Source organism: Penicillium arizonense, assembly GCF_001773325.1.
Source record: "Penicillium arizonense strain CBS 141311 chromosome Unknown PENARI_contig014, whole genome shotgun sequence".
In the NCBI taxonomy this organism is placed as follows: Eukaryota; Fungi; Ascomycota; class Eurotiomycetes; order Eurotiales; family Aspergillaceae; genus Penicillium; species Penicillium arizonense.
The window spans coordinates 46,969-68,703 of NW_019173291.1; the positions used below are offsets into that span (position 1 = coordinate 46,969).

The following is a 21,735-nucleotide window of genomic DNA, read 5'->3' on the forward strand; positions in this document are numbered from 1 at the left end:
CACGTTATGATTTTAGACTCTTTCCTCATTGGTCATGTTTACGAATTGGCAACCATCTTATCCTTGACGTAGAGGTCGACGTACTGGTCGACATCGTAGTTCTCCAGCTGAGGGCGATCCAAGCCCACCTTCAGCAGCTCATCGACGCGAGCCTTGTCGAAGTGTGCCTCGAGGTGACGCTTGTACTTGGCCAGAATCTCGGGCTTGGCCTCCTCGCGACGGAGACGGTGGCCGAGAGGGGCTTCGACGGCGATCTCCTCAAGGACAGTGCCGTCGTTCAGAGTGACGGTCAGCGCGTTGGGAATGGTACGCTTGGCGGGGTCGTGGTAGTCAGTTGTGTACTGAGTGTCCTCGACACAGCGGATACGCTTGCGGAGGTCCTCCAGCAAAGGAGATGTGGCGGCCTCGGAGCCGTCGGCGTAGTCGCTGGCGGTGAGACGGCCGAAGACGAGCATGGTGGCAACCATGTACTGCACGCAGTGGTCGCGGTCGGCGAAGTTGTCCATCTCCTTGAACTGCTTGTCGATGATACGAATGCAGGCCTCGTGTGTGCGATTGGTGATCTCCTTGATATCCTTGGCGCTCTTGCCCATGGAGGCGAGCTTGGCGTTGACCTTTTCGGCGGCCTCAATGGCAGTCTGCGAGTGGAACTCAGCTGGAACAAAGTTAGTCATGTTCAATCAGAGTAGGATGCATTGCACTTACCAGGGTAGGAGACCTTGAAGAGAACGTTCTCCATGACGTAGCTACCGTAGGGGCGCTGGAACTGGAACTTCTTGCTCTTGAACAGGACATCGTAGAAGCCCCAGGTTGGGGCAGAAAGCACGGTGCGCAGACCTCCCTCTCCCTTTTGGACCTTCAAGACCAGGTTGACAGCGCGCTGGCAGGCATCACCGGCAGCCCACGACTTGCGGGACATGGTGTTGGGGGAGTGGCGGTAGGTACGGAGACTTTGGCCGTCCACCCACGCCTGGGTAATGGCATCGGCGGTCTGCTGCTCGGTGAGACCCATCATCTTGGAGACGACAGCGGCGGTCGCAACCTTGACGAGAACAACGTGGTCGAGGCCGACCTTGTTGTACGAGTTCTCCAGAGCAAGGACACCCTGAATCTCGTGGGCCTTGATCATAGCCTCCAGAACATCATGGATCTTCAGGATCTTGCCATTACCAAGGTTTCCACCGGCGCGGTTGGTGCGGGAGATCCAGTCTGCCACAGCCAGAATACCGCCCAGGTTGTCAGAGGGGTGACCCCACTCAGCGGCCAGCCAGCAGTCATTGTAGTCGAGCCAGCGGATCATAGCACCGATGTTGAACGCACCGTTGACGGGATCCAGCTGGTAAGGAGTACCCGGGACACGGGTACCATTGGGGACAATAGTACCGTCCACAACAGGGCCGAGCAGCTTGGTGCATTCCTTGAACTTCAGGGCCTCCAATCCACAACCGAGAGTGTCCAAGAAGACCAAACGGGCAGTATCAAACTATCGACACAATCAATTAGCTGGGTTCAGGGTTCCGGTTACCCGCTCCACTTACCGCCAAGTCGGAGTCAACCTTGTAGTCGTGAATGTACGAGGCCATATCCTGAATTTCAGGGTCATACGGCCTGTCGGTAGGAACCGTAGGAGGGGCAGACTGACGGGCGGCCATGGTGGAAAAGCGAGGTGCGCGAGGTGTGCGAGGTGTAAGGGTAGGGACAGAAATGCGAGAAGCGAGAGTGGGCAATCTGGAGATGCGGGCCAAAGTGCGGGGAGCCGTGTGGGTCAAGCGCCTCACGGGCAAGGACATAGTGAAGGGGAGAAGACAAAGGATTACAATTGGACCTGGAGATGGAAGAAGATGAAGGGTAAGGAGAAGGTATAGAGAAGAGAATAATGGAGAACGGAGAATGGAGAATGTTGGGGAATTGGGGAAAGGGAAGGGGTGTCAAGCTGACTTCATGCCGAGGGTCGGTTACTGTCGGTCCGACACCTGTTGATCTGTTTAGTCTACGAACATTGAGCTATTGAGCTAATTTTTGTGGCTATTTGACATTGATGCCATGGACCATTTCTCCGAAGTCAGGAGTAGTCAATTATGCGAAATTCGGAGGTATCACTTGGAAAGGCAGCAGAAACGCCAGCAAAACAGAGCAAAACAGAGATGACAGTGTGATTCCTCGGATCAATTGACCTCCCATGGCGATCGGCATAGATCAGTGGTAGACGCCATTGGCCTCCTTTGCGTCCGATTCGCGCAGGCACTGGGCGATCTCTGCATAGATGGCCTTTGCGAACAAAGGGGGCACCGCGTTGCCAATTTGCTTGCGCACGTTGTGGTCTGAAAATTCAAAATCCATGGGGAATGTCTGGAGACAGGCGAACTCGCGAGCAGTAAAAGGTCTCTTCCCCGTGGGGTGGTAGTTGTACTCCCCTCCACCGCAAGTGATGGTCTTGGCCGGTGCATATCCGTTGTAATCGGCGCGGTGAGCTAACTCCCAGCGAGCAAAGCCTGCCTCAATATCGTGATCTTGGGCATCATCGGGGATAAGACCAATAGCAGACCAGATGGATGAACGAGGGAGAAGTCCAGGGGAAGCGATCAATCCGTGAGTTGGTTGGGGAAGATGAGGGAGGATCTCGCCCGGTCTGTGGTCAGCTGGTCAGCGATGCCCTGAATATCTTCGTTTCTTCCTTCTTTCGCTTCTTTCTTTCTTTCTTTCTTTCTCCTCAACTTACCCTGCAGCAATCACCACCAACCTCTTCCGCTCCTGAGGTACGCCATAGTCATCGCAGCGCAACACTGCCCAGCGGAGAGAATATCCGATCTCTACCATATCAAGCAGCACCCGGTGGAAGATATCAGGAAACCGCTCAGGCAAGCCGGAGGTCTCCTCCATAGTCAAAACCCGTGGCTTAGCAGTCCGGCACAAGCATCCAGCGGAGAAGATACAAGCCGAATTGTCGTCATCGCGGTTGCAGTTAACGGTGTGGGCAGGTGAGAATGTTTGGCAGGGAGGGGAGCAGTGGCAGATATCTACGCGCATCCAGTTCGGATCGTTGGTGAGAAAATCGAAGAACTGGGCATGCTCGATCTCGACCCCTTCAAAGTTACGCTGGTAGGTATCGACAGCGTGACGGCAAGAGTCAACTGCCCACTTAATGTCTAGTCCAGCTTGTCTGGCGCCACAGGACACCCCACCGCCACCACAGTATGCATCGCCAAAGGTGTATGCCCGTGACCGTCCAGTGATAGCACCAGTGAGATCAATAACCTCGTCATTGTCGATGTCTTCTGCTGCTGAATCAGGTGCCTGTCCCTCCCCGAAAAGTGTCGTGCGGCCCAGTCCTCGCCATTCATCACGCAGCTGGATAGAGGTCTTGCCAAATCCGCTGTCACTCTCGCGGAAATTGAGATATTCAATGGCAGTCTGGTCAGCTGTCAAGTGGTGCTGGCCAGGGACGACGACAACGCCCTGCTGGCGAATTGTGAGCTTGAAACGGCAAGTCAGCTGCGGAGTGGGCACGTCAAAGTCGGTGCGATGATTAGTGAAGCGAATGTCACAAATCTGCTTGACATTCTTAATGCTCACCGATTCGGTCTTTTGCGTGACCCAGATCAGCTCATTGTCCTTCTTAGGGAGGTACATCTTGACCTCGGGGTGCGTGGCACGGAAGAGACGACGGCCGGTGAAACGCACGTCGTAACCCAGAGGGTCAACCTGTTGAATGCGAAGAAAGGAGCCATCCTTGAGCTCCAGGGACATCCCAGCACGGTAAAGAATACCACCAATAACGGTTTCCGAGAGTTGATGGCTCGCGCGAACAGATCGTCCCGATGCCTGTCGGCCTATGGTCCGAGGAGTAGCCCGAGAAGTCCGAACATATCGGCCAAGCTCCATGTTATCCACAGCAGCACTGCCGGAGGGGCCCGAGACGCTTTGCATCTCCGAAGTGAGGATCTGCACGTCCTCATCTTCTTCATTATCCGAGGTCAAGTCAATGATATCTTGAGGCTTGGGAATGGACGCGCGCGTGAGAGAAGGCATGAAAGGAGAAGATGGTTCCACCTCAATGTCATTGTCGCCAATGGTCAAATCCAAGACCCCTGCGATTGACTGTATACCTCGTGAGACGGTCGGATATCCGAAAGGGGATACCGAGATACGTGATCCGTCAAGGGAGGCCATTTTGCGGTGGAGGAAGGATGAGGAGTTACTTGTGCAAATATGGGAATGTGAGTACTTGAAGAAAAGAGGAAGCGAAGCGAAGATCCAGTGAGCTGGGTCTGATATTGCGGAGTATCGAGATAGGGATGACTTCGCCTTCAGGCGACACAGAATGGAGATGTGCGAAACGAGGAGTTTTGGCCTGAAGTGAGAAAGTGCGATCAAGTGCGGGGCAATTTCATCTTGGGGAGGTTGAGGTACCTTAAAAATCGATGCTATTCAGAAACTGAAGACTCTCGTGCTATACTATGTGCTGCGCGGTCTACTGAGCTACGAGCTGGAAGGGCTGAGTATATCTATCTATCGAACAAAGCAGCCATAGTCTTTAACGGAAACGTGAAGCAACAAAGACACAAAGATGGACTGAATGGATAAAGGCATGGTGTTCAATGAAGCCATATACTGTAGACTGTAGACTGTAACTGCATATAGATCACCTGTCCCATTCGGGCCACTAGGGCACGCTGACTCATCTCTGACTAACCAACCAACGAGAAAAAAAAACTCGGTGGAGCAGAACCAAACCACAGAACAAAATTTCACTATGGAGCGACTTTCCTCCTCTTTTCTCTTGGGCTGTGGTGACCATTGTCTGATCAGTCCCTCTATCCCCCATTGTAAGTGTGTTGTCTTGCCGTTTGTTGTTTTGTTCTTCACCCTCTCTATGATGAATTTGGTTTTTTTTATAGATGTTAGACTTCCTAAGCAATCATTGCGGAGAAACATCCATCCTGATCTGAGACATACACTATCATGTTGTGCATGCAATGGGTAAAATTGATGCTAATGCTTCTACTCATTCAGGAATACCGTCAGGATGTGTGGCATCATTGCTCTGATCCAGGCGAACCCCTCATCCGCGGCTGCCGTGGATCTCCATGAAGCCCTCTACCTCCTCCAACGTGAGTTCGGTTTATAATCTCCACGTGCGACCGCGAGACTAAACGCGTGGGACAGATCGTGGTCAGGATGCAGCCGGTATCGCAACCTGTGCGTCCGGGGGTCGGATCTACCAGCTGAAGGCCAACGGCATGGCTGCCAAGGTCTTCCAGGATGGTGCCAAGGTGACCAACCTGCCTGGTTCGATGGGTATTGGCCACCTGCGATACCCGACCGCAGGATCCAGTGCCAACGCCGAGGCCCAGCCGTTTTACGTGAACAGCCCCTATGGTATTTGCTTTGCCCACAATGGTAACCTCATCAACGCCCCTGAGCTCAAGAAGCATTTGGATCTTGAGGCCCACCGTCACATCAACACCGACAGTGACAGCGAGCTGATGCTCAACGTCTTCGCCGATGAGCTGAGCGAGACCAAGAAGGCCCGTGTCAACCACGAGGACCTCTTCGCCAGTTTGACCCGCATGTACCAGCGCTGCGAGGGTGGATGGGCTTGTACTGCTATGCTTGCCGGTACGCCTTACTCCTTTGATGCATGTTGATATGGTACTAACGTTGTCTAGGATTCGGTATCCTTGGTTTCCGTGATTCCTACGGTATCCGCCCCTTGGTTCTGGGCTCTCGCCAGTCCTTGGATGGACCTGGCATGGACTACATGATGGCTTCCGAGTCAGTAGCCCTGGACCAGCTGGGCTTCACCAACCAGCGTGATATTCAGCCCGGTGAGGCCGTTATCATTGCCAAGGGTGGTGAGCCGGTTTTCCGCCAGGTGGCACCCAAGAAGGCTTACGCCCCTGATATCTTCGAGTATGTCTACTTTGCTCGCCCTGACTCTGTCATGGATGGCATCAGTGTGTACCGTAGCCGGCAACGCATGGGTGATCGTCTCGGTGCACGGATCCTCGACGTCCTGGGTCCCGAGATCGTCAAGGATATTGACGTGGTCATCCCCATTCCTGAAACGGCCACCACCTCCGCAACCAATGTGGCACAGTACTTGAACAAGCCTTACTGCCATGGTTTCGTCAAGAACCGCTACGTCTTCCGGACTTTCATTATGCCCGAGCAAAAGACACGCCAAAAGGGTGTTCGTCGCAAGCTCAATGCTATGAAGGCCGAGTTCAAGGACCGCAACGTGCTGCTCGTTGATGACAGTATTGTTCGTGGTACCACCAGTCGTGAGATTGTCAGCATGGCCCGGGAAGCCGGCGCTAAGAAGGTTTACCTTGCTAGCTGTGCCCCCGAGATTACCCATGCTCACATCTACGGTATCGACCTTGCTTCTCCCCAGGAGCTTGTCGCCCACAACCGGAACTCCGACGCTATCGCCAAGCACATTGGTGCCGAGAGCGTTATCTTCCAGACCCTGGACGATCTTAAGGATGCTTGTGCCGAGGTTGCCCGTGAGAACGGGCAAGCGGAGCCCCAAGACTTTGAGGTCGGTGTGTTCTGCGGTAGCTACGTGACCCCAGTGTCCAACGGCTACTTCGAGCACCTGGAGTCCGTCCGCGGTGAAGGCCGCAAGTCCAAGGCCCTGGACAAGGCCAAGGAAGCCGTCTCCCACGGTTTCGCCAACCTGACGGACTTCCAGATCGCCGCCAACGGCGTGACTATGGACACCAACGGCAAGATCATCCCAGCCTCTGAGAAGACCGAGTCTCTGACCCACCCTGAGACCAAATCGAGCCATGAAGAGCACAACCCCAAGGTCTCTGACCGGATGGATATCAGCATCCACAACATGGCCGACCACCACGACGCATGATGACGATGACGTACTCTTTCCTTTTTGTTTTCACGTTTACACTGGCCATTTTGCCAGTTTGCATCGGGAGTCTGGGAGTTTTTTTCTGAAGGAGCATTGTCATGCTGTTGGGTGGCTGATCTGCTGCTATGCAAAAGCATTGAAAATACCAATACCCGGTGTCTCGACTCGAGGTCATCTACTACGATATGAATCTAGATGAATGCAATGTTGATGTATCATGATTTCTATAAACCATAAAGTTCGTAAATATCCAACTCCAAGTTGATGTGATGCTGTAAGGCAGCAAATTGCGGCCTCAGGTATCACTCTGTCCAAGATAACAGTCTGCATCATCCACCAACCGGTTTCTGCCATCTCCTCCCCTTTTTCCCTCTGTGCGCAATGTGATTGACACACTTGAACGCTCTGTTCGATCTCACCTTCCTACCAATGGAGCGTCGCGTCACTCGCTCTGCAGCGCGTGCTGCTTTGGTCGGGGATATCAGCCACGGATCAAGCACCTCCAAGGCGCCCAAATCAAAGAGAGCCAAAGTCAGCGAATCTGCTACAACCAAGTCTACCGTCATCAAATCTTCTTGTCCTAAACCTCAGAACAACAGACCGTTTAAGACAATTCCGAAGCCACTCGGTTCAGACGAACTGCCTCATAATCTCGGATCTCTGCCGGTCCCACCAGTTGCTAAAGAAATGTCAATCGCTGGCTCTGACAAGGAAAACAACCCTGTCAAGAAAGAGAATGTCGATAAACTTGCTGTCGAGCTCCAAGACACTGTGGACAAAGCTACAACCAAAGTCGAAGAGACCAAAGCTGAAGCCGCCCCGCCTGCCCGGAAACCCAAGAAGAACACTTACGGCCTGACACCTGGAGAATCTCCCTTCCCCGAGTGGGCTCAGCCAAGCACGGAGCAATGCGAAGAAGTCAACCGACTATTGTCCACCATCCATGGCGAGATCACGCCGCCAAGCACCATCCCCGAACCGTCCCTGACAGTCACCGGCTGTGGCGAAGTCCCATCAGTCCTAGATGCTCTAATCCGCACTCTCCTAAGCGGCGCAACAACAGGCGCCAACTCCGCTAGAGCCTTCAACGGGCTCGTGCAGCGCTTCGGTGTTCTTTCAGAGGGCATCGGCAAAGGAAGCGTAAATTGGGAGGCTGTACGACAAGCCACAGTGAAAGACGTCTTCGAAGCAATCAAAAGCGGCGGTCTAGCAGATATCAAAAGCAAGAATCTCAAACGGATCCTGGATATTGTCCATGAAGACAACCAAACACGCCGGAATGACCTCCTAACCACTGAAACTAAAGACACAACAAGCTCCAAACTAGTCCCAGACGAACTCGAAAAAGAAAAAGCCTACGAAATCGCCTGCGCCGACCAAAATGTCCTCTCCCTCAACCACCTCCACACTCTAACCTCGGAACAAGCAATGACAGAACTAGTAAAATACCCCGGCATCGGCCCAAAAACGGCAGCCTGCGTAATCCTCTTCTGTCTCCAACGCCCCTGCTTCGCAGTCGACACGCACATCTTCCGAATCTGCAAATGGCTCGGCTGGGTCCCGCCACGCGCAAACGAGGTCACGGCTTTTAGTCACCTGGAAGTGCGAATCCCTGATCATCTCAAGTACTCGCTGCACCAGTTATTCATTCGGCATGGGAAGACTTGTTCGCGGTGTCGGGCTATTACTGGTGCTTCTAGTGCCGGTTGGGGGGATGGGTGTGTGATTGATCATTTGGTTACGAGGACTGGGAAGCGGAAGGGGTTGGTTGTTGCTGCTCTGAAGGGGAAGGGGAAGGGTAATGGGAAGGCTAGGAAGCGAAAGAAGGAGGAGTCGGAGGATGACATGGAGAGTGAGAGTCTAAGCGACATTAAGAGTGACCTGTCTGATCTGAGTGATGATTGAGGAATATGTCTCGACGGGACTACCTAAGCATCAATTATGAATTATAATATATGACTAGAAATGATGGCTGGAATATCTAATGTATTATTAGCGTTGCTCTATTTACTTTTTGCTACTTGGTCATTATGTTATTCATATTCTTAACATTTATTTCCAAGGGTTGAAGCTATGTCTGGAGATGGCCGGCATCACAATGATCTTAACTTCCGAATTCCGTGATATAGACCAAATGCGAATAAAATTGCATGTATGTATGTATCCAAGAGAAGTGTAAAAGTAGCATAGACAAGTAAAGAGCAGCAAAGAGCTAAGGAGAGGAAGTGGTCCGATGTAGATCGGCGTAGTCGGCCCGGGTCATGTTATCTCCACAAAAAGTTCCCTCCTTACAACTCTCCAGCTTCCATTGCTTCAATTCGTGCAGGATGGATTGTTTGGCAAAGCACATTCCGCCGTCACTGCTCTCCCTCCTAGTGGCCTATGCGCCTCCCCGATCCGCAGAATATGCCCCAATGATCAGAGTCGCGCTGGCCTCCTTGGTCGCCGTGTACGTGGGGTACCTCTACATCCAGAGCCGGAAAGAAGCAGCAGTCGCGTTCAATGTCCCTGTCCCGCCAGAAGTGCGCAAGAGTGGCACGGGCAAGTCTTGGGATGAGGTCCAGGGGCAGCAGAAGAAGGTGCTGGAGGATCAGGCTCGGGGGGTAAGTTACAGTTGCGTCCTCGTGTTTTCCGCGCTTGTTTCGCGTGCATGGGCTAATCGCTGGTCTCTGACAGAAATGGAACGATCAATTGATTATGAGCTACTGTCCTGCCGATGGGAGAGTGCTCGGTAACGGAATGAAGCCCGCCACGGTCGACGATGTCAACGAGGCTGTTCGGGCTGCAACGGCTGCACAGCGGGAATGGGCAAAGACTACATTTGCGGAGCGCAGAAAGGTTCTCCGGACATTGTTGAAGTATGTAGATACTGCTACAGTCTGTTGTATAGAGTGGCTGCACATCCCATAGCTCCCCTGAGACATGCTAATGTCTCGCAGATATGTCCTCGACCACCAAGACGATCTCGTTACCGCATGCTGCCTCGACTCCGGAAAAACAAAAGTGGATGCCTCTTTCGGCGAGATCCTCGTCACGGCTGAGAAGCTCAAGTGGACAATCGATCATGGCGAGAAGGCGCTGCTCGCAGAGCGCCGGCCTACCAACTTCCTGATGATGTACAAGAAGAATATGGTCACATACGAACCGCTCGGCGTTGTGGGCGCCTGTGTGTCTTGGAACTACCCTCTCCACAACTTTATTGGACCTGTTATCAGTGCCTTGTTCACCGGTAATGCGGTAGTCGTCAAGCCATCCGAGCAGACCGCATGGTGTTCGTCCTACTTCCTCGATATGGTACGCGGTGCCCTCTCCAGCTGTGGCTACTCGCGCGACCTGGTCCACATGCTCGTCTGTCTACCCGCCGTTGCGGACGCCCTGACCTCGCACCCTGATATCGCACACTTGACCTTCATCGGATCCCGCCCCGTTGCCCACAAGGTCTGCGCATCCGCAGCCAAGGCCCTCATCCCCGTCTGCGTTGAGCTAGGCGGCAAAGACCCAGCCGTGATCCTCGACGACTCCCGCACCGTCAACAACCTCTCGTCAATCGCATCCATCCTCATGCGCGGCGTCTTCCAATCCGCCGGCCAAAACTGCATCGGCGTAGAGCGCATCATCGCCCTCCCCGGCGCCTACGACCGTCTCATCGAAATCGTCACTCCACGCATCCAATCCCTCCGCCTGGGCTCCATCCTCCTCGACTCCACAACCCCAGACATGGGCGCAATGATCTCCCCCGCCTCCTTCGCCAAACTAGAGACCCTCATCGCCGAAGCCGTCACTCAAGGCGCCCGCCTCCTCGCTGGCGGCACCCAATACCCCCACCCAACCCACACCCACGGCCACTACTTCTCCCCAACCCTCCTAGTAGACGTAACACGGGACATGCGCATCGCACAAGAAGAACTATTCGCACCGGTCTTCCTTGTGATGCGCGCAACATCCGTACCAGACGCAATCGCCATCTCAAACTCAACGCCCTACGCCCTCGGTGCAAGCGTCTTCGGCCACAACGCGACAGACATCCAATCCTGCGTACGCAACATCTCCGCAGGAATGGTAGCCGTCAACGATTTCGGCAGTTACTACGCCGTGCAGCTACCATTCGGAGGAGTGCGTGGGTCTGGCTATGGCCGGTTTGCTGGCGAGGAGGGTCTGCGCGGATTGTGCAATACCAAGGCTGTTTGTGTTGATCGGTTCCCGAAGATTATGGGGACTGCTATTCCGCCACGGGTGGATTATCCGATTCAGAAGCGGGAAGGTGATGCTGAGGCTAAGGATGGTCGTGCTGCTTGGGAGATGTGTAAGGGAGTTGTTGAGACTGGGTATCAGTTGACTATTGGTGGGCGTGTTGCTGGTATTCTGCGGTTGTTGGGGAATATGTAGACTATCACTACGGATGTATTTGTGATGTCGCTTCTTGTACTTTATACATTGTAATGGCTGAACTCTTGGCTGTGAGATCTATTTAATTAATGTGGTTCGTATATCAACTCGGCAAATCAAAGTTATGCAGTGATATCGCTAATAACAGCTTCAAGGTTGAAGCACCTCTTATGGTGGAAAAGGACCAAACTTCTTCATCCAATAATGGTCCCTCAGGAACCAGCTCTCGGGAAACCAGTTACCAGGAATCTCGGCGGCCCCTTCACCAGACCCAATAACCTGGTCTTTATAAAGAGAACCCTCATAATCCGTAGGATTCAATTGTCCATGGACGAAAAGTGGGTTCTCCATATTGACTTGTATATCCCCAAGCATTCGAGGCATGCGTATCAAGTAGTGAGATAACCAGCGCGCAAAGTTGCCACAGCTCCGATAACGACTTGGGTTACGCTGGGCGAGATCAACTTGATCGATAATCCACTGCGTGATCTCGGGCGAGTTATGCGGGAGAGATTCCGCGTTGGCGCGGACGAGGGCGTTCATGAAGGCCACGTTGAGGCTCGGGTCATCGCGGCCGTACCGGGTGACTGTGACGAAGTGTCCCGACGGGATGGTGTAGAAGGTACGGCCGTGGGTACCTGCTTTGTAGCGGAAGGTGTACTCGTCGATTTTGAGGAGTGTGACGAGTGCGCTGAAATTCTGGTGGCGGATTGCATTGTCGACTCCTTCATGCAGAGCTCCCCGGTCGACGAGCGTTAGGGTCTGTGGCATCACCGAGGTCTTTCCAGAGGTCCAGTTGCAGGATGTTATGCGCAGCATCTCCAGGAATGCGGAGTCGTCCGGGGAGAACCCATTGCTGCGGCCGCGGAGTAGATGGGGCGGGAAACTGCGGAGTTCCAGAGCTGGGAAGTTGATTAGGCTGCTTAACGAGGGGCAGCGAATCTCAGTGTTGACCATTGGCATAACGTGGAGTTCGTAATCTTGGATCCCCTCGTCTTCTGCGTGTGGAGCGAGTTGCGAGAAACGCGGACCCGTCTGCTCTTTCAGGAAGCCGCGAAGTCTCCTCGTCGGTTTTCCCGTTCCATAGAAGACGCGAACACTGTCATCCTTGCGCAACAAGAATTTCTCGAAATCTGCCTGTTGGTTGGCTTTTGTCACGATGCCGGCGTTGATCCAATGGCGGTTGATAGTCAAGGTCTGCATAACCGGGACTTGTTCCCGTACGCGATCCACCGTGCACCACTTGCATTTGAATACAGCTTCTTGCAAGGTGGTGCGCTCGTCCAGCGAGAGGGGGACGTATTGGAGAGGGACCAACAGGCGGTCGATGGCCCTGCTCCGGGGGTAGCTGGGCGGGTCATCCCAAAAGGCGAGAAGGATGAGAGCGCGGTAAATATGCTCACGGGAGAGAGCACGGTATAAGAACGGCGAGGCGCGAGGGAAATTCAATTCGAGCGAGTACAGGAAGATGTGCTCGATCACCTCCACGGGGAGGGCTTCCAGTATGGACAAGGTTCTGGTTGGAGACTGTGGGATCGTCGTTGCGGGGGAATTGGAAGGTCTATCGTATGGGCCAGATCTCGACCGGGATGATCGACTTGAAGTCGGCTTTTTAAATCGGCGACCTGGTCTGCGCTTTGTCGTGCCGGAAGCAGTCGACGTCTGTGTATCCGGCGCGAGCTTCGACACAAGTACATCCTTATATGGGGCGCTCATGAGACTGCAGATTCACGACTTGGAGACAAGTCCCCATAAACCGTGAGTTCAAGCCATAGGAATTGGAGCTATATCAAGTCAAGATATTGAAGTATAAAAACCCGATGCACGTCTGATTGGCGGACGAGAACCACGAGGAATGAGTCACATGACATGTCACATGATGTAAATCATGTGACATGTGGTACCCCGCCCAATGTCATGTGACTGTCAAATGACGTCAAAGACATCGAGCTGGAAAAGAAGACATTCAACTGTCAGAGCAGGATTGAGCTCTGTGGGAACCTGAAACAGCTTAAATGTGGTTCCTCACACGTTGGCTGATCCGTCAATTCAACGTGGCACAATCATTGGCCATTATAGAAAACCCTGGTACCTTGGAGCTTCAAATCAAGGAAGTGTCGAAATGACGGAATGGTTCCAAACAAGTTCCTCCTTGTGTGAACCTCACTTCTTCATTCTTCAACCCAATCCTGTCCAGCCTGCAAGCCATCTGTCATAACTTTTACGTCACTGGCGCACTACCGATAGTAACCTGAAGCTTTGCATGAACTATCTATCTGTCTATCTTCACCTGTTGGAGACGGTTACGTAGAGAGCAGATCTCTCTCACGCAGCAATCGTCATTCAATCTCTTTCTTTATTTAAACCTTTGCTTCCGCCTCCTTACCTTCACCATGAATCCTTTCAGTGACAAAACCGTCCACACACACGCATCTTCCAGCTCGGAGTCTACTCTTGCAACCAAACCCAAGTCTTAACACGCTTGCACTTGACTTCAACAAAACTTGATACCAAACCAAACCAAACCACATTCTCAAAATGGGCGCCGTCGTCTCTTGCGTATGTCCCTCCATCCACATTAACACCAACATCTACTAACACAACCCCCAGATCCAAAGCGTCTTCCGCGCCATCGGAAGCGCTCTCATGGCCATCGTCAACGCCATCGGCTCGATCTGCCACGCGATCATCAGCGGTGTCGTGACCGTGATCGACGTCATCATCTCCTGCCTCACCTGCGGCTACTGTGGAAGACGCAGACGAGGCCGGAGATCGGCCGTCTGAGAGGAAATACCTCGCCGCGGCGAGTCCTTACTCTGACACCTTACACACTGGAGGATAATATGGGCTGGTGTGGGGATCTACGATTGTTATGCCAGCGCTTATTTTTTGGTTTCTTTGCTGTTTTACCTCTGCTATCTGGAGTACATACCCCGAGGCGCAATTCTTTATTTGAGTAATGAATCAAATGATGGGATATGACGTTTATTTCTTCTTACTTTGGTTATGCACATGGTATCTGTAGTATGGACATGGATAGTAAAGATAGCACCTGGTCTGTCATCCATTTCGTTTTGATGATATATCATGGTGTACCTGACTGCTCAATATATCGTAACAAGTCCTCCTTCGCGTCGGCGGGAATATCGTTCCAGCGTTCATTCAGAATAGTCATGGCAAATGGATCACCAGATCCAGATCCATATCGCCGGACCAGGGAGTAATGCGAAGGCTGCAACGGCCAACGAGCAGGGACACGACAATTTTCAGCGCGAAATGGTATACGCAGTAGACGACGGAAAGGCTCGATCTTTCGTTTTCGGATAAGACGATAGGTAATTTTAGAGGAGCGGTCAGGACTAACCTCATCCTCGTCCAGATAGAAATCCGTAGACAGCAGCTGTAGAAACTTAAACTGTGAATCTGACCATGGGGACCTCAAGACTTTATCTGGGATACGACCAGGACAAATAGCCACCGAGCAAGGCAGTCGGAAGAGATCATTCTCGTAATAGATCTCATGCGGTTCGCGGATCTGAACAGCACCAAAATGGAACCAGATGGCGACTTTGCGGTCGATGCGAGACGAAGAAGTCGGAGTCCTCGAGTCGGTCTTCAGCTGCGCAGGAATAACCAGGTCGCCTTTCCCGCGCCGGCCATTAACAGCCCAGTCACACCCATCCAGGTTATCAAACCTCGGATCTAGATTCGACAAGATAGCCTCATCATCCTCATGAAAAACCAACCCGGCACATTTGCGCCGAATCGCATGAGCAACATATTCCCTCTGGCACCGTCTAAGCAGAGGAAATGTACACCACCGACAAGCCAGGAAAGTAGTCTGAAGCTGTTGCCTCTCCTCCCAAGACAAAGCCCAGAAATCCAACGGCGGCGGCAAAAAGTCCGGGGTGAAGAAGCCCTCGCGCGAGCTGGGGTTCGTACTGCTAAACGCTAGCCGAATAAGCCAGCTATAAAGCAGCGGACTGGAGAGCGCGTTACTCAAGCGCGGTGATGCACGGGGGAGATTGACTTCGAGACAGTGAAGAAAGATCAACTGAAGTATTTCCACGGGGAGAGACTCCAGGCGCGAGCACGGGTGGTCGGCCAATGGGTCTAGTTGGCCCATTTGCAGGTTACAGTTTGCAAAAAGCAGATATGACAGTCCGGTTGTACAGCTTGGACGTAATATATCGATAGTCTTTCTTCTGTGTGGCTTTTTTATTCTCGAATGACAGTTTATATACTGCCAGGGATCGAGGACATCAAGTAACGAGTCTCGGTCATCTCAGTGAATGCAAAGACCTCAGGGTACTGCACTAGCATGCCAATGCGCAAGCATTGCAGAGGCGCTTGCAGTGTAGTCTCCAATGAGGAGAATTGAAGAAGCTCGAGGGGGAGGGGAAGTGGGTAGATGAGGTGAGTTGCGTGTCTTGGCACCAGCTTTAGACCTCCGCATTGAGCATTAGGTATGTGGCTTGATGGATGCACGTTGTGTATTGCTATTTCATGTTGCACGGTGCGTGTCGCATGTTGCAACTGGTTATTCTCGGTTTTGTTGTAGCTGAGGACAAGAAGGTTTTGTAGGTGGTACTGGGTCTCGATATATATCCCAACTCGCTACTGGGCTCTCTCAGTTTGTTCTGCTTTATAGTTCATTCTATAGAAATTCGCTACAGGGATAACCTATAGAAACAGAACAGAATTACAGACCTACCTTCGATAATACTTTACTGCAGTACTGAAATATTGATAACGCAGAAACGACAATGTATGTTTCTATACACATCCCAGCCCACCACACTATCGGAGGTATCTGACCATCTACTGACGAAATAGCCATATTCTTGGCTCCAAACAACATGATCACGTAGTGTGATGAAACGAGGGATAACAAGGCGGATTTGAGGCCCACAAGAGTTCGCGCTTAGACAGCGGACAAATCGCCGAAGCGCTCCTACAGACCGTATGAGCATGGAATAATAATCAAGATAGCAATTACCACATACCTTGTAGCCAGGGGGCATCCACTTGCCCTTGGAGACCAGGGAGGCGGTCTTCTCGTCGATCTCGGGCTGGGCGGAGGCAACCTCGTCCTAAAAAAGCAGTCATGTAAGAAACCGATTCCAACGCAGCATTTCCACAGTGTACACATACGACAGTGAGGTCTTCGAAGGGACGGGCAGTCTCGATGTTCTCCAGGGTCTTCTGCAGGTTCTGCAGCTCAGCCTCAACCTTGCCCTTGGTAGCCTCGGCGTTCTGAACAGCCTGGGCCTCGAAGGCATCGATGGCCTTCAGCTGGCGGTTGACATCGTAGGAAGCGGGCTTGAAGGTCTTGAAGTGGTTCTCAATCTCGTCGACGATGGCCTTGTTCTTCAGGATACCGCGGTAGTGGCTGAAGTCAACGGTCTGGGGCTGCTCGGACAGGGCCAGGACCTTGCGGCGGGCCTCATCGTTGCGCTTCTTGAAGGAGTGGAGGGAGGTGGCGGTCTGACCGCGGAGGCCGAGCGAGGTCGACACCTTGGCCCAGTCGATCTTGGTAGAGGCGCTGCGCTGTTCGGGTAACGGGGGTTAGCAGGAGCCATAGAGATGGGCAGACTTGTCGTGCACCAAGTGAAGAGGAGGATTGGAACATACAGCAGCCATTGTGACGGGTATGATAGAGGTTGGGGGTGGGGAGAAGAGAGGGGAGTTCGATGTGCAGGGAGGTGCCGAAACGAGGAGCGACTCGGAAAGGTTTGGAGGTTGGGTCACGTGATGCCATGTTCCGGGACCATACGAGCATCGTATAAAATGGCATAACGCCGGATACCCGTGGACATGTAGTATTAGTAGTATAATTAAATTATATTGAATAGTGATTTACGGTTATATCCTACATTCACGATTGACAGATTTCGAACAAGTCGTGGTTCAATTGTTTTTGGGCTATTTGTGTACAACTATGGGCATCACCATCGTCCAATCCCTAGAACCTTAATGGAGCGCATTCATTATATGCTGAGGGCCATGATGGAGTTGACGATATCGTTGTCGTTCTCCCGAAGAGCCTTGACGGCCTTCTTACGGGAAACGTTTGCCTGTGCCATGACCAACTCGATGTCCTTGGACTCAAGGCCAGACTCGTCAACTTCCTCACCATCATCCTCCTCCTCTTCATTCTTGGCCTCAGCCTCGGGGGCCTTGCCCTTGCCGAGGATCTCCTCGTGGTCGTGACCGGCGTGGTCACCGGCGGCCTCGGAGGCAGCGAGCTGTTGGGCGGCAGAAGCCTGGGCCTGGGAGTTCAGGTCCTCAATCTTGGCCTCACCGAAGATGCTAGAGGGCGTCAGCTTAAAACCATCAGGATTTGAAGGGTGTAGGATCCACATACATCCAGCAGTTGCTGTTGGGGGAGCGGTAGACCTCGGGCTGGTTGACAACGAAGAGGATCTATCAACACAATTAGCATCTGCGCATTCAATTCAAATGCCGTGGTCCACCATCAGACAAGGTGACAGTCCTTAACAATCACTTTCGCCCGGTGGAGATCTCACGGTCGCATAGACCACATACGTTCTTGGGGCGGCGGAGAGTGACACGGGTGATGCCAGGGACGAGCTTCAGGCCGAGCTTGCCAATGGCCTTGCGGGCCTTCTTCTCACCACGGGAGTGGACAGCGACGGAGGCACCGGCGGGGATGTTGGGCTCATCGCCAGCCTCGGAGCCAGACTCAGAGGAGCTCTCCTCGACGGTCTTGGAGACCTCGTCATCGTGGATTTCTTCAACGCGGGGGTCAGCCATTTTTGCGAATGTGTGCCTAAACAAGATCAAGAATTCGATTAGTGGTTGGATTTTTGCCGATGGCCGTCAAGGTGGGAAAGGTGGGAAAGCGGGCATAGTGGGAGAGTCGACCCCCACGAATCGCACGACATCCGGGAAACGGCGGGATTTGATGATGGAAAGGCGAGGATTCGGACGAGTTGAATGACAATACGTACCTGAGAGGTAGATATCAAGCTGTGGTGGTGGTTGATGGATTTTGTTGAGGTTGAAGATGAGAGCTGTGCGGCCGACCCGAAAATCGTTAGCGAGCGGATGCCCACTCCCCAGACTGGCACACATTGCCCTATATGGACTACATGTACATCACCAATTCATGGGCATTTTAAGTACTAGATCGGTTTAAATATTAAGTTAAAGCATTATTTACGCATCCCTGTTTCTATTTTGTTCTTTTTTGGAGAGAGCAAGACGATCCCGTGGATAAATTGGGGATATAAAAGTAGTCCACGGAGGAAAGAAAACCGATGACAAAGGCCCCTTGTCGGGATATCAAGGATTTTGAATCATTTTTGCTGTTCATTGATAATGCATACAGCTGTTTTGCCGGAGGACCAGCAATGGAAACCCTTCCAGGACACCTTCAACCCATGCACCGAAACCTCGTAATCATCTATGACTTGTTGGCAGCGCGGACCTTGGCGTAGGACTTCTGGACCTCGTAGCGGGCCTGTAAGTTGAGTTAGTTGAATGTTCACGATTGGAGATCTGATCTGATCTGATCTGGGCCCAGGCGCATATGCACATGTGACTGGAACCCCTGGACCATCATCTTGTTCACGTACCTGCTTGCGGAGGCGGAGAACCTTGAAACGCTCGAAGTCGGACAGGTTCTTGCGGCGCTCAGAGCGGTCGGTGCGCTGAGCGAAGGCGCTCTTGGCCCACTTGCCATCAATCTCGTTCTTAGCCCAGAGCTTCTTCACGGGACCGGTACCGGCAGCGCGGGGGAGCTGGGGAATGGTGAAGTGAGTGAGGGTGGCGTGGGCGAGAGGAAGAACGTGACGGGGAACGATCTTGTTCTCCTCGGAGGAGGGACCGTCGACCAGGACCTGTTCCAATGTCAGTAAGATAATCCCGACACAATCTCCGAAATCCAATTCCGCAGTTTTTTGTTTCTCTCGGTATTTCGGGATAAAAGCGATTTCACGTACACGGCGGTGGTCCACAATCTCAACGATGGCGGCGAGCTTGCCTTCGTAGGGACCGCTGCGGATCAGCACCAGGCGGCCAACCTCAACCAGCTTCCAGGAAGCGACCTTGACATCGATATCGGCCATGTCGAAATTCTAGACGAAAAATTCAGCGCGGGTCTTCTTGTTGTAGAGAGCAGTGTATCACTCACGGTCGGAGGGTATGTGTATGGGTTGTCGAAAGAGTTCAATTGTCCAGAAGTTGGCTCGAAATTCCGGGATGTGCCCACAACTCGCAATTCTCGCTTAACCGGCCACTCGCAGCGATAGGGCTCTGCTGAGGTCAGCATCGGGATTAACCTTTCTCCGAGCCCGTGCTTTTATATTTTTTTCTGTCAACCACCATTCTTCCTTTGCTTAAGACTTAACTGTCTGGCATTTGATGATTTGCCACTTGATATCCATGGATCTACACTGCAGCACTCACTTGTGCACTAACTTATGGTATGCTCACCTCATCTCCCTCCTGCCTCCTCATATGATGCGGTAATTTGCGATTGACCCAGCGTCTGTGAGGCCCTCGCCGGGGTCTCGATACAGCGCTGCTGGATGATATTCAATTTTCTTACATATTCTGATTTGGAACATTTCCACTCGATGCTGTCATTGCGTTTACAAGACATCGCGCTGACTGTTTGAAGATTCTAGGAAATACCCTTGACCTCGAGGACCAATACATCACGACAGCTCTACTGGGTATGTTCACATTGCATTGCCAATTACTTGCACCACTTCCATCTCCCCGTCCGATGATTAAAAACTTTATCACGCCTAGATAGTAATTGAGCTACGGCCGTGATATTACCATAACTACCAAGATCTCTGAGGACTTTCATTACTTTGCACATGTGCTTTTGAGTTGTTGGTGATCAATTTCTAACCTTCGATAGATTCCTTGCAGTTTCGGATCAGTATGTCTATGGTTAATACAATATCTTTCACAATCCTTCGTCTTCTCTTGTATCCGTAGATCACGTAGCTTTCCTATTCTTAAGTACTCTGGGCGGCTACAAATGCAAATAGTTTTGATTACAATAAGTCGTGCTATATCGTTACCCCGTGCAATGCTCAATCAAAGGCATCCACTCCGCCCTTCCATGTGCTATCCGTCCATCCTCCGATTCTATATCAGTAGACCTCTCACCCTCCGATTATGATGACGCAGAGCCAGATGTCGAGGGTCCCTCCCGACTGAGCACCCACATGAAGATGAATTGAACAACGTAGGAGTAGACAAACAAGAACTGGGTGCGGCGGTTGCGCTGGGAGCGAGCCACGGTGTGCATCGAGCCAGCGTGCATGGCGGAGTCGGTCGAATCAGGCAGCAACACATACTTGAGAGAGCGGAGCTGGTATATAACGTTAGCGTGTCGGAACACTCATGTTATCACAGTACTCACCAAGAAGAATGCATTAGCCAAGAAGGTGTACGCAAAGACGGTCCAGCCAACCCAGCCCCTTGTACCCTGACCGGGGTTCAAGATCTCAGCTGCGACCATAGTCACAATAATTCCCACGAACTTGTAACCCGAGTAAGCCACCAAATCCAGCAACTGGGAGTCATTATTGATGCTCAAAATGTATGTAGCCAGCTTCAGGCACAGGATCTCAAAAAGGATCACTGCAATAGCTGTAGTAGTGATCGAGCCCAGAAGCTCCGGGTGGAAGTTGCCCCGGAACCCAGCCAGCAGCACCGACAGGAGAATGTATGTGACCAGGGCCATGACGGGGATATACATGTCAGGCGAGTTCAGGTCATCACGCGGAGGTAGAAACATGGACGAGTACTGCTGCTGCATGATTTGACCACTGGGTCCAGCAGAGCTGGAGGCCAGTCGAGCCTGCTGGCGGGACCAGGGCTTGTGGCGCCAGGGGAAGAGGACGAGAACGAGCTTGTTCAGGACGTAGGAGTTGGAGACGTTGAAGTAGTGCTTGAGGGCGGGGATGGAGACATAGCGGTTGAACTGTTGTTTGGTCAGATAGGAACAGCCAAAGGAAAGAGAAGTGGTGCATACGTTCTGTTCCATATATTCCTGGCCAGCCGCCATTGCACTCTTGCCGACCTGGAACCCCATCTGTGCCGTGGGTTCGTTCATGAACCCACTGAACCCAGGAGCATATGTTCCACTGCCACCTTGAGCAGGGGAGGGCTGGTATGGGTTACCACCATAGCCAGCACTTGGCGGTTGTTGGGGAGCTGGTGGTGGTGGTGAGCGCATCATAGGCACTGTCGAGACATGTTGCGGGACTGGGTGATGAAGGGGTGGCGATTGCGCAGGCGGTGGAGCGAAGGAGCCCCGATACATAATGTAGAAGGAAAGGGGAGATAGACGAATAAAGAGTGGAAAGTTCAGTGGCGAACGAGTGCTGGGAGGTGGAAGCGAGGATAGACAAGAGGGAAAGTGTTTATACGTGGCTGAAGGTCCAATCCGCTCCCGAGATCTCCAAACTTCCGCCACCAGTCCCCGG

At 52.5% G+C, this 21,735-nt stretch overlaps 12 protein-coding genes across 12 annotated transcripts; 4 read left to right on the forward strand and 8 right to left on the reverse strand.

The window, feature by feature from the left end:
• Positions 1–38: 38 nt before the first annotated feature.
• On the reverse strand, positions 39–1,790 carry PENARI_c014G00160 (putative 2-methylcitrate dehydratase; the record flags this gene model as incomplete). Its single annotated transcript, XM_022633393.1, has 3 exons — positions 39–655; positions 706–1,483; positions 1,539–1,790. The coding sequence occupies 3 exons, from the start codon at positions 1,788–1,790 to the stop codon at positions 39–41; spliced, it is 1,647 nt and encodes a 548-aa protein (XP_022486639.1).
• Positions 1,791–2,196: 406 nt separating this feature from the next.
• On the reverse strand, positions 2,197–4,170 carry PENARI_c014G06232 (DNA cytosine methyltransferase; the record flags this gene model as incomplete). The annotated part of the gene is made up of 2 exons (XM_022633524.1): positions 2,197–2,629; positions 2,720–4,170. 2 exons carry the CDS (start codon positions 4,168–4,170, stop codon positions 2,197–2,199), a joined length of 1,884 nt encoding a protein of 627 aa, XP_022486715.1.
• An 856-nt stretch (positions 4,171–5,026) lies between these two features.
• On the forward strand, positions 5,027–6,871 carry PENARI_c014G04716 (amidophosphoribosyltransferase; the record flags this gene model as incomplete). The annotated part of the gene is made up of 3 exons (XM_022633487.1): positions 5,027–5,111; positions 5,167–5,619; positions 5,670–6,871. The coding sequence occupies 3 exons, from the start codon at positions 5,027–5,029 to the stop codon at positions 6,869–6,871; spliced, it is 1,740 nt and encodes a 579-aa protein (XP_022486664.1).
• Positions 6,872–7,303: 432 nt separating this feature from the next.
• On the forward strand, positions 7,304–8,779 carry PENARI_c014G02938 (endonuclease III domain-containing protein; the record flags this gene model as incomplete). Its single annotated transcript, XM_022633453.1, has 1 exon — positions 7,304–8,779. The coding sequence occupies one exon, from the start codon at positions 7,304–7,306 to the stop codon at positions 8,777–8,779; it is 1,476 nt and encodes a 491-aa protein (XP_022486646.1).
• Positions 8,780–9,201: 422 nt separating this feature from the next.
• Positions 9,202–11,260, forward strand: PENARI_c014G07041 (aldehyde dehydrogenase family protein; the record flags this gene model as incomplete). The annotated part of the gene is made up of 3 exons (XM_022633542.1): positions 9,202–9,477; positions 9,551–9,732; positions 9,814–11,260. 3 exons carry the CDS (start codon positions 9,202–9,204, stop codon positions 11,258–11,260), a joined length of 1,905 nt encoding a protein of 634 aa, XP_022486587.1.
• Positions 11,261–11,428: 168 nt separating this feature from the next.
• Positions 11,429–12,976, reverse strand: PENARI_c014G11815 (uncharacterized protein; the record flags this gene model as incomplete). The annotated part of the gene is made up of 1 exon (XM_022633639.1): positions 11,429–12,976. The coding sequence occupies one exon, from the start codon at positions 12,974–12,976 to the stop codon at positions 11,429–11,431; it is 1,548 nt and encodes a 515-aa protein (XP_022486563.1).
• Positions 12,977–13,798: 822 nt separating this feature from the next.
• Positions 13,799–14,044, forward strand: PENARI_c014G01423 (uncharacterized protein; the record flags this gene model as incomplete). The annotated part of the gene is made up of 2 exons (XM_022633418.1): positions 13,799–13,819; positions 13,871–14,044. The coding sequence occupies 2 exons, from the start codon at positions 13,799–13,801 to the stop codon at positions 14,042–14,044; spliced, it is 195 nt and encodes a 64-aa protein (XP_022486697.1).
• Positions 14,045–14,345: 301 nt separating this feature from the next.
• On the reverse strand, positions 14,346–15,386 carry PENARI_c014G09923 (uncharacterized protein; the record flags this gene model as incomplete). The annotated part of the gene is made up of 1 exon (XM_022633602.1): positions 14,346–15,386. The coding sequence occupies one exon, from the start codon at positions 15,384–15,386 to the stop codon at positions 14,346–14,348; it is 1,041 nt and encodes a 346-aa protein (XP_022486507.1).
• A 798-nt stretch (positions 15,387–16,184) lies between these two features.
• On the reverse strand, positions 16,185–16,903 carry PENARI_c014G03042 (F1F0 ATP synthase subunit d; the record flags this gene model as incomplete). Its single annotated transcript, XM_022633456.1, has 4 exons — positions 16,185–16,214; positions 16,267–16,353; positions 16,415–16,810; positions 16,895–16,903. The coding sequence occupies 4 exons, from the start codon at positions 16,901–16,903 to the stop codon at positions 16,185–16,187; spliced, it is 522 nt and encodes a 173-aa protein (XP_022486626.1).
• A 347-nt stretch (positions 16,904–17,250) lies between these two features.
• Positions 17,251–18,037, reverse strand: PENARI_c014G08977 (nascent polypeptide-associated complex subunit alpha; the record flags this gene model as incomplete). Its single annotated transcript, XM_022633582.1, has 3 exons — positions 17,251–17,572; positions 17,628–17,686; positions 17,810–18,037. 3 exons carry the CDS (start codon positions 18,035–18,037, stop codon positions 17,251–17,253), a joined length of 609 nt encoding a protein of 202 aa, XP_022486517.1.
• Positions 18,038–18,689: 652 nt separating this feature from the next.
• PENARI_c014G01996 (60S ribosomal protein eL14) lies at positions 18,690–19,353 on the reverse strand (the record flags this gene model as incomplete). Its single annotated transcript, XM_022633430.1, has 3 exons — positions 18,690–18,746; positions 18,862–19,125; positions 19,228–19,353. 3 exons carry the CDS (start codon positions 19,351–19,353, stop codon positions 18,690–18,692), a joined length of 447 nt encoding a protein of 148 aa, XP_022486739.1.
• A 1,064-nt stretch (positions 19,354–20,417) lies between these two features.
• On the reverse strand, positions 20,418–21,572 carry PENARI_c014G02372 (protein transporter YIF1; the record flags this gene model as incomplete). Its single annotated transcript, XM_022633441.1, has 3 exons — positions 20,418–20,615; positions 20,667–21,230; positions 21,282–21,572. 3 exons carry the CDS (start codon positions 21,570–21,572, stop codon positions 20,418–20,420), a joined length of 1,053 nt encoding a protein of 350 aa, XP_022486542.1.
• Positions 21,573–21,735: the final 163 nt, after the last annotated feature.